A 9,924-nucleotide genomic window follows, 5' to 3' on the forward strand; every position below is an offset into this window, starting at 1 on the left:
TGCTACATGTGTGAAGGATGAATGGAAAAGTTTTGCAGCTGTTTGCACATGGATCTGAGAGGGAGAGAGTAGTAGTGTCAGAGAAGGGCAGGAGGGACGTGTAGAGGAGGTGGGATGCATTGTGGTGGTGGATGGATGCTGAAAGCTGTGGATAGAGCTGAAATTTTCTAGCAAACAAGGTGGGAATTTCACAGCTACAGCTCATTGCTAAAAGAATATTCTGAAGTTATTCTATAGAAAGGGATATAATTCTTTTATTCCTTAATGTTTTTATCCCCTAAAGAAGTTCTGGATGGCTAAAAGCTGAAGCCAGATTGTGCATCTGTACCTTTGGGGTGTAACCCCAGAGAAAACGCCAGTGGAAGGTTGACCTCCTTGGGACAGCAGAATCTTGGCTTTCAGGAAGAATAAAATGGGGTGCAATGGCAGATTTTATTTCCAGAAAGCACACAGCAGGAGATTTAGTGATGGGAGTACGAATAACATCAAGAGCTGTTAGAAGGTATTTTCTAAGAAAAGAAATGTCACAGTGGAAATTATTCTCGAGTTACCTCACAAACTTCTTCAAATATTTATAAGCTAAGACTGATGAAAGTATTTGTTCTAGGTAATAACATGAAGGAGAGTTAAATCTATTTTACTTTCAATAGCCACTCGGGGCTTGAAGTGCTAATTAATTCATGTTGACTTTGTTTATTTGCCTTAATATTTGTACATGTCCAATGTGCAAGTAAGGGCACAGATAACTATTTAATCCCCAATCAGAACTTTCTCTTATGGAAGGCTACTCTCAGGGTTGTCAGTGCAATAAATTTGTTTCCTGCAATTTCATGTAACTAATATATAGCAAAGTTGTTGACTTGTGGGGGAAAAAAGCAGCTATAGCAGAAAACAATCTACATGTTCTCGTGAGTAGTTAGGCAATGCTTGCAGCCAATTAGTCTAGGCCAATCTGAAAATACTGAAACAACAGAATTTTAGGTAATAGGACAGCGTTTGTTTCTTTTGTTTGTACTTTTGTCTTCTGTGCAAACTTCAGGGTTTCCATTCAGGAATGCTTTTTTCACCAAAGTAGTCGAGATAATGAGTCCCTTTGATATGCTTGAAGATCAACATACTGTGGTTCCTGATGAATTAAAGCTGTTCCTAAAATAAAATGCATTTTTCAGCACTGGGCTGTGTGGATGACCAATATGTGAGGTAGAGTGAAACATGCAAGTTCTGATTACTGATGTGGCCATTCAGGTCAGTTCCTCCTTGGCTGTGTCATGACTCACAGCAGGCATTGATGTGCTGTGCATTGCTGCAGAACTTGGTTTAAACCTGAATTGAAACATGAATTATTAGTGAATGACTGCTTAGTTGTGTTTTGATACTACAACTGGGGTTTTAATAACAGTGAGAGAAGGATGCAGGAGGTGGGTGTGTGATTTCTGTGAAAACCAACAGCACAAGCATATGTGATTTCTGGGGCACAGAAAAACCTTTGCTTTTGACCTGTTCTGGCTTCTGACCCTGGTATCTTCCTTAAAGGACAAGAACAGTGTGCTCATGTCAGCAGGACCCAACAGTTACATGGGCCAGGTAAGACCTTAGTCAAAGAAGCAACTAAAATCAGTTTTCACTAGTTCACTGCTGTAGATTGGTCTGTTTTTTTCTCTCTCCTTATTAACATTCCCCTAAGTGAAATGCACGTGTCTGGTGTTCATTGGTTCGAAGTGTTATGTAGTGTCACCTACATTTCTGTCATCCTGGAACTGAACACCAAAATGCAGCACATGCTGTCACCCAGAATCACAGAGTAAACTGAGTTGGAAGGGACCTGCAAAGATCACTGAAGTCCAACTCCTGGCCCTAAACGCACCTTATGTCTCAGAGCATTGCCCAAACATTTCTTGAATTTTGCCAGGCTGGTGTTGTGACCATTTGCTTGGGAAGCCTGTTCCAGTGCCCAGCCACCCTCTGGGTGAAGAAACTTTTCGTAATACCCAGCCTAAACTTCCCCTGACACAACTTCAGAGGGCCATTCCCTCTGATCCTGTCACTGGGTACCGCGGAGCAGAGATCAGCGCCTGCCCCTCCTCTTCTCTCGCAAGGAAGGTGTAGCTGCAGTGAGGGCTCCCCTCAGTCTCCTCCAGGCTTATCAGACCAAGAAACCTCAGCCACTCCTCATACATCTTCTCCCCTAGGCCCATCTTCCTTGCCCTCTGGATGCTCTGAGTTTAGTATCCTCCTTCCAGGTGACTCGCAGAGCCGAGGCTGCCCAGCTGCCGCTGCTGGACTCGCAGTTTCCGGGAGCAGCCCCAGCGCCCTCCCCGGGCAGGCCCTGCCGCTAGAGGCGGGGCCTGCGCCCCGCACGCGCCTCGCAACAACATGGCTGCTGCTTAGCCGGGCTGCGGCTGCGGGCTTCTGTAGGAGGCCGTGCTGCCTGACAGCCAAGGACTGCCTGACGTGCTGCTCTGGGAATTAAGGTGTCAGATATCGTTTTGGAGAAACAGTGGTGACAGGTCTTTCCTGGTGTGACGCTGGTTTACTGGTGTGCTGGAGAGAACAGAATCCTTAAACTGGCAGGAGAGAGTCAGCGAACAGCAGGCCCTGTTGCATGGGTTGCAGGTGTTTCTGCAGTTGATCTTGTCAGGCTGCTGGTTGTAAAAACCTGCTGGAGAATTAAATGTTCCAAATCCATCTGGATACAGCCTTGGGCAGCCTGCTCTAGGTGGTGGCTGGAGCAGCAGGGCAGTTTGATGAGATGACTGCCAGTGGTTCCAGAAGGCCATTCTAGAATTCCTTTATAAAGCCAAGATTGTAGAACTTGTGCTGGGAGGGGCAAGCAGTGAAATTCCTCGCTGCTGTGTTCTGTGCTGAGCCCCTTGGCACTTACGTCTGCCTGTCCAGGTAAAGGAAGCAGTGTGGAGACAAGCATTTGACTCAGCGCAGACTTTAGGAACTTTGGCTTGCTTAGCCATGTTAGACAGGCTGCAACTCTTTAATGAAACAAGAGTTGTGCCAGACAAGAGCCACAGCAGATAGCTGGGTAAATTTGCACTAATTCTGATTTGTGCTGGTTTTGTTTTCTCACCTAAAGGAAAAGCAAACTGCAACTAATACAGAAACTTAGCTGTTGGGAGCTCATGGGATAGAGTGCTGAAATCCTTTCTAATTCTTATCTTCTGCTGCATGTTTATGCTTCCTCACAAGCACAAACTTTTTAAAGTATGATTATTCTGAGATCAAGTCTTGCTAACCTGTATAGTAGACTTGAACTCAGTGTATTGTTCTCTTCCCTGTGATTTATCTTGTCCATCTCTCTGTGTCACTTTTTGTTGATCTCATAGGCATCAGAAAAGCTCAAGATTCTCCTTTTGCTCTGCTGTGAGATGAAAAACTGTCCCAAGTGCCATTTCTTTTGAGCAAAAAAGAGCTACAAATGATGCATGGGAGATTTGTCACTGCATACTGATGAAGCTTGGGTCAGTCTCAAAGATATTTATGGCTGACATGAGTCTCTTTGCCTTTTTTTCTTTATATCCAGTGAAGAATGCGAGACCTAACGGCTCAGGTAACGAGCAGTCTGCTGCAGTTTCCAGAGGTGACTGTTGAGGCACTTGGGGAAGATGAGATCACCCTAGACTCTGCACTGTGTGGGAAGTTTTCTGGAGGTGAGCATTTTCCTTTAAACTTGGATTTGATATGAAGTTGTTATTGCCTGAAGCACAGGATCATGGCATCAGGTTGTTCTGTTAAGTCAAATGCATCAGGTTCTGATAGTGCTAAGAGGATATTTTAGCAATTAGAAGCATTGAAAGTGCCACAGCCTGCTCCAGTCCTGTGCTATTTAAATAATACAGCTGACCATGCCCTCCTCAGTTCTGAATGAAATAGAAGGCAATTTTCAAGGAAGAAAGTGTTGTTTTGGGATGTATTCTTTTTACCAGCTCAAGCTCTATGTCCATCATAACATCGCATGCCTATGAAATAGTTACAGAGACACAATATGCTCCTTTTTCTTCTCTAGTCTAAATAAAAAATGGAAAGAGGGGCAGGTCTGTTAAGTGCTGCCCATGTATTTCCAAGGTATTTAATAGGATGCAATTGAGGACCCAGTGAGAGCTGCTGACAACAGATTAGGCAGTTGACTTTCTAGGTGATCTGAAGGTAGAGCTGGATGCCTGTCTGGATGTCTGGGCTGCTGTTAAGACCAGGTAGAATCTTACCTGCCTGACTGTAGTTGTAGTAATGGAGCTCATCCTTCCTTTGAGCTTGAAGTTCCTCAGTAAAGGAGCAAGTGTTAAACTCTTGAGTGAAACACCACTTGTTAAATTCTTTCTGGGATCAGCACATATAAAAGTTGGAATTACACATGCAGTGCCCATGTTAAGATGATTCCCTGCCCAAATCCCTTCCCAGAGGAGGCGTGTGTCAAGCAAAATTCTTAAACTGGAACTGAATTGGTTTAGATGGGCTGTATTTGAAGTATGCTTTGAGACTTGTATTCCTGTACATATTTAGGTGTTTTATTAGCAAAACCAGGCTGAGTATGGTGTACAGAGTAGAGCTTAGTCTACTGTAATCTTTATCCCAAAGAGTCAGTGTTCTTGAGTGCAGGAATGACAAGTACAAATGCAAAAGGTAGGTTGGCCTTCCTCCCTTTGGTGCATGAGATGGGAAGGCCCAGTGCCAGTGCTGTTGTTTCAGTTCTTGTGCTGGGTGTTTGTTGAGTGCTGTTCGTGTTGCCTTGCAGGCAGAAGCGGCCTGGCGTGGCTGGCGTGCGGGCCCCAGCTGGAGGTGGTGAACTCGGTGAGCGGAGAGCGGCTCTCTGCGTATCGCTTCAGCGGAGTGAACGAGCAGCCTCCCACCGTCCGCGTGGTGAAGGAGTTCTCTTGGCAGAAGAGGACTGGACTCCTGGTTGGGTTGGAGGAAACAGAGGGAAGCGTTCTCTGTCTGTACGACCTTGGGATCTCAAGAGTGGTTAAAGCAGTTGTTCTTCCAGGAAGGGTACGTATCTTTTTGGGGAAATGAAGGTTTTGTGTTGTTTGGTGCTGCATAGTCTTGTTTCAGGAAACGCTTTGGAGCACCTCTTTGAAGGTTGTATGTTTTCTGAATTGTATTAACGCATTGTCAGTTCAGAATACCCAGCCAAGAGAGCCTTTGTCTCAACACCTCTTTCTGCATTTTTGTCGTTTTTGTTTAAGGCTCTAAGGACCACCGTGTTTCTGGTATTATTTTCCCTGTGGGTTTATAGTGACTGCATGCTGCATAGTATTTTCCCACATTTTCCTGGTTTATATGAGGCAGAAGGGCACCATTCAGATTCTGTGAGCCAAGTTTTCTCTGTTCTTCCTCAGAATGAGGAAAAAGCAGTGCATAGCATAGTGGAAAAATATGTCATTTCAGGAGCTTCAACATGGAATATTGTTGGAATACTCTTTGAAGAACTAGTAAAGATTCATTTTAATACAGTTGTACAATGAAAAAAAAATCTTAAAAGAAAAAAGTTAGAAGCAGCAACCCTTGAACCTTGTCTAATTGCGCAGCAAGATGCGTTCTGTATTTCCTCATCACAGTCACTGAGACTTGAAGGATGAGAATTTGAATAATCAAAATATTCTTGTTAGTCCTCTGATAGCAGTGAAGATTAAAAATTTAATTTGAATCATAGGAATTCTAAAAGAGGATAAAGTTACCTGAATTTTCTAGAGGTAGCTGTAAGCTTGGATTTCTTGTGTTCAAGGTGAATTGTGAAGCAGGGGGAACATGAAAACATTGAAGAGGGCGTAAGTAGTCCTTTCCACTTGGCCATGCTTGGAGTTGCAGGGTCTCAGTTTTTCTGCTTCAGGAAATATATTAATTTCAAGAGCCCTTTTTCTGTGAGTGGGATGTTGGGTATAACCTTGGAGTGTTCAGAAATCCTCTTCTGAAGTAACTATTAACTCACACATGGATTAAGTGCAGCACCTTCTCTGCAGTGGACTACAATTGATTTCTTACCATGCCTGTGCATAGAGGTCTTGTGGAAAGTACTGGATCATGTTAGACAGTAGGGATGTGAGAGATCTGATTTTTATAAGTCAGTTTGTTCTGTCCAGTCGTATTCAGTGAAACAAGGCAATGTGTGTTTTTCCATGAGACAGGTTTTAGAAATTATTTTTCAGAACCAGTTACTGAAATGAGGGCATGCACTGAAAGGCTTCAGTGTATGAATAATGTGATTTTGGTGATTATATATTATTAAGGGAGTGGGATGAAACTAGTGAGACATGTTAATTCTGTAGCTGATCTCTGCCTGAAAGCATATTTTTTCCTACATTTCAGCCTTGATGCAAGTAGGGGGCTGACCCATTTCGAAGCATTGATGTACATGAAACAGTTTTTCCCTGGAATCCTTGGAGATGAGAATGGGAAGCATATATATTTATAAACAATAGTAAAATTAAGAAATTATTTAAAATCTGCTGAAGAGTAATGTCACTTTAAATATGTGGCAAAATTCAGATAGGGATTTACTTTAGCAAATCTGCAGTTACTCACCATAACTACTGATACGTAAATAGATAGTGGAGGCCTAATTAGGTGTCAGGAAAAAATTGTGAAGGTACAGCTAAAGCTCAGAAATCTGAAAGAAAACGTTTGTTACAATGCCCAAGTAAAGAAATTAGAAGCTCCTTCTGTTTGCTGTTTTTTTAAATATGTTCAGATTTACTGCATTTTAAGTTCAGTATTAAAGTAGGCTTCAACAATAGGAACAGTGTTTTCCCTAGCAGCTGAACTAATAATTTCTGTTCCTCCTCCTCAGGCAGAGGAGGACATAAACAGAGCTTATTGCTTTGATGGACAGAAATCTCCTCACCTTGACTGCTGCATAAAAGGTAGTCACTTGCTTGCCTCCATTATTTGTCTTTTCTGTTTTGTTTTCAAACCTGTAGGCACTACACTCATCTTGGAGGAGGAAGGATTCCTGTCTGTGCTCTTACTTTTCAAGAGCCTGAGAATGATCTTCAAAATTGTTGCTACTTATGGGCTGTTCAGTCTACACAACAAAGGTGAATAAAAATTGCAATAAGCCACTGATTTTGCTTTTTAAAAAATTTAATATTTGTTCACACAGAGTTGTGCCTAAAAGAGGACGATGACTGTTGCTGGTTGCTTCATGAGAGCTTCAGAATTCTTTGGAGTCCTTGTGTGCCAGTTCAGCTTCCCTGGAAGAAAAGGAGCAGTGTTCAGCAAACAAATCAATGGATTCCAGCTGGGATAAGGAAAAAGTCAGAGTGTAGAAGGGTGCACTGCATGCAAGAGAGGGACTGGAACTTAGGTGGGAAGGGGACAAACATACCTCTGTCTCTCTCAGCATCAGCAAACTACTTATCCCAGCTGTTCATAGACTGGCAGTCTTCTTGAGCTTGACTTCAAAGCAGTTTTCATGGAGAATGCTTTACTGTGAAAAGCTATTTCCAACAATTTTAGGTCCATACTGCATATTAGAGCTTTCCAAACAGAGGCATAGGTAGCATTTGCCCCTGAAGCTGTTTGTGTCAAAATTTCCTCCTTTCTGTTTTAATGGCTAATGTGACCAATTACCATGTTTTGGGAAGCAGTGTTTATCTTTTCAGCAAGAGCATGCTCTTAAGTTAGTTTCAGCCTAGATCTAATAAAATGATAATGAGGATTGTAAAGCAGCTTTGTAAGCAAATGTCCTCATTTATACCTTTTTCAGTGAAGGGAATGCTGTGAATTTACATCTCTTGCAGTTAGCATTTGGTGACAGGAAATGTCTGGCATCAGGACAAGTCATGTATGAGGTAAGACAGGCTTGTATGTGAGAGATGAAAAGATAAAGTTTCCCTGAGTATCAGTTAAGTTGGCTCTTTGTGTATGAGTGAAAGCTGAAATTTCTAGTCATTAAAATGAATGCCTGATGAGTTTATGGAATTATAGTGTTTTTTCTTACAGAACTGTCCCTTGGTATGGTGGACATCTTGTTCAGGTCCACATTTTTTATTAAAATTGATTTTATCTTTAGTAATTTTATAAGATGGGATTCTTTGCTTAGGCTTCATGTTAGTTTTTCAAAGAGATGGTTTTGATTTTTATTAACTACTGTGCATGTGTATCTGTTATTTCCAAAATTCCTGAATAAAACAGAATAGAATGTGCATGTTTCAGGACAAATGTTACCCTTTTCAGTAATGAAAGACTTTTTAATATATTAATTTATTTTTAGACACCTTTGATATTTATTTGTAATTCTTCCTGGAACCGTTAAGAGAAAGCTTGTCTCTTCTAGATTAGATGAATTAAATGTATAGAATGAGAATGTGTTGTTTCATGCCAGTTCATTTTAGATCTCTGAAAGTTTTGGAAACTCATTTTTTGTTTGAAAGTGGCTTGCTGGTTTTTTTAGTTTGGTGTTTTGTTTTTATTGTAGAGCTGCTATTTGTCCACAATACACATACACATTTATTCATGTGTTGTATGGTAGAGAGGTTAAATGAAGGCTGTAGTGGAAAGACAGTATTTCAATTAGTGCTTCCTTAGAAAATGGTGGTGGCAGAGGTTCAGGGCCATCCTTTCTGCATGTTTATTTCTGTGTGTCTCAAAGCAGTCTGCTTGCTCTGTAGTAATTTGGGGTCTTAAACACATTTTCCATGTTCATCCCATGTCCTCTCCATAAGGAATTGAGGGATATTTCCCTGATGAGAGCTCATGTGGTTTGAAAGAAGTTTTTAAATCTCTAGGAAGTTCTCATTGTTACTAGAGAAATGAATGTTCACTCTAACGTCTCGTGACAGGCCTTTAGCTGCTGTAATGTCAGGTTATCTAATCAAAACATGGAACAAAAGCTTTGTGTGAAGATGTGTTGCATTGTTTTAGATGTCTCTTTGTAAGTATATGTTCAGGTTTGTAAAGACACTTTCATGATGCAAGGAATTCTGCAAAACATGTTTAGATCTAGACTAATGTTAGGGAGATGCTAAATTTTTAAAAGGTGCAAAAGCCTTTAGAGGCAAACTTGCCCATTATGATTTGACACTTAATTCTCTTGCATGTCAGATGTAATTTTTATTGATGGGAAACATACAGTAAAATAAGCATATTATATCAGATATTTGCATTAATTCATACTTGGGTATAATGTATGTTGTTGTTTCAAAATTACCTTTCTTCATTTTTTTCCCCAGGGTTTTACATACTGTGTCAAACTCTTCAGTTTAGATCTCAGTGGTGGAATCTTTCCCTTGAGAGGGCAGACCAGCAATACTAAATTCCTCAGCTTTCAGACCATAGAAAAATTTCGCAACCATGCTGACAGAGAGGACAGCGTTAATGAAGGTTTGTTCTGATGTCCCTGCTTGGTTATTCTGAACTACATGGCTTGGAAATCTAAGCAATGAATGCTGTTCTGTACCCACAGTCTTAAAGTCTTAAATATTTGTCTAACTGACCTTGTTGGGCTTACTAAAAAAACCTGTGTACTTAAGTTATGTGAGGCTTCCTATCCCACTGAACATCATTCTTTAAGGGAAAAAATAGTTTTTATTTTATGTTTGCTGTGTGGGGTCATCAGTATAAGGCTGGTCAGTCAGTTTGTTCTGCCAGTTGTCTGCATTGAACAGTAAGATCATGCTATTGCTTAGTCTATTGCTTAGGAGTGTTACCTGAAATGTTTTTATCCTGCTCAAACCTCTGGCTGCATCCAGTGTGCATCCAGTGAATCTAGTTCCATAGGGCTCAGAACTGGGGCTAGTCCTATGAAATATCTTCATCAATGGTCTGAATGAGGGGATCGAGTGCACCCTCAGTAAGTTTGGGACAACATCATCTTGGACAAGAATGTTGATCTGCAGGAGGGTAGGAAGGCTGTGCAGAGGGATCTGCACAGGCTGAATCAATGGACTGAGGCCAATTGTAGTAGGTTCAAACACCTCT

The 9,924-nt window shown here is 41.4% G+C and overlaps 2 protein-coding genes across 2 annotated transcripts; both read left to right on the top strand.

Annotated features, from left to right (window-relative positions):
• Nucleotides 1-2,377: 2,377 nt before the first annotated feature.
• LOC121361049 (protein ELYS-like) lies at nt 2,378-5,471 on the top strand. Its single transcript, XM_041481351.1, has 4 exons — nt 2,378-2,471; nt 3,533-3,659; nt 4,742-4,995; nt 5,346-5,471. Exons 2-4 carry the CDS (start codon nt 3,539-3,541, stop codon nt 5,469-5,471), a joined length of 501 nt encoding a protein of 166 aa, XP_041337285.1. The 5' UTR covers nt 2,378-2,471; nt 3,533-3,538.
• Nucleotides 5,472-5,753: 282 nt separating this feature from the next.
• On the top strand, nt 5,754-9,327 carry LOC121361050 (protein ELYS-like; the record flags this gene model as incomplete). The annotated part of the gene is made up of 4 exons (XM_041481352.1): nt 5,754-5,774; nt 6,924-7,040; nt 7,712-7,796; nt 9,177-9,327. Coding segments are annotated over exons 1-4 (373 nt in total), but the record flags the coding sequence as incomplete, so codon positions are not given.
• Between the last annotated feature and the right edge of the window lie 597 nt (nt 9,328-9,924).

The sequence above is a fragment of the Pyrgilauda ruficollis genome, unplaced genomic scaffold, assembly GCF_017590135.1.
Source record: "Pyrgilauda ruficollis isolate IOZ18807 unplaced genomic scaffold, ASM1759013v1 scaffold555, whole genome shotgun sequence".
Taxonomy (NCBI): domain Eukaryota; kingdom Metazoa; phylum Chordata; class Aves; order Passeriformes; family Passeridae; genus Pyrgilauda; species Pyrgilauda ruficollis.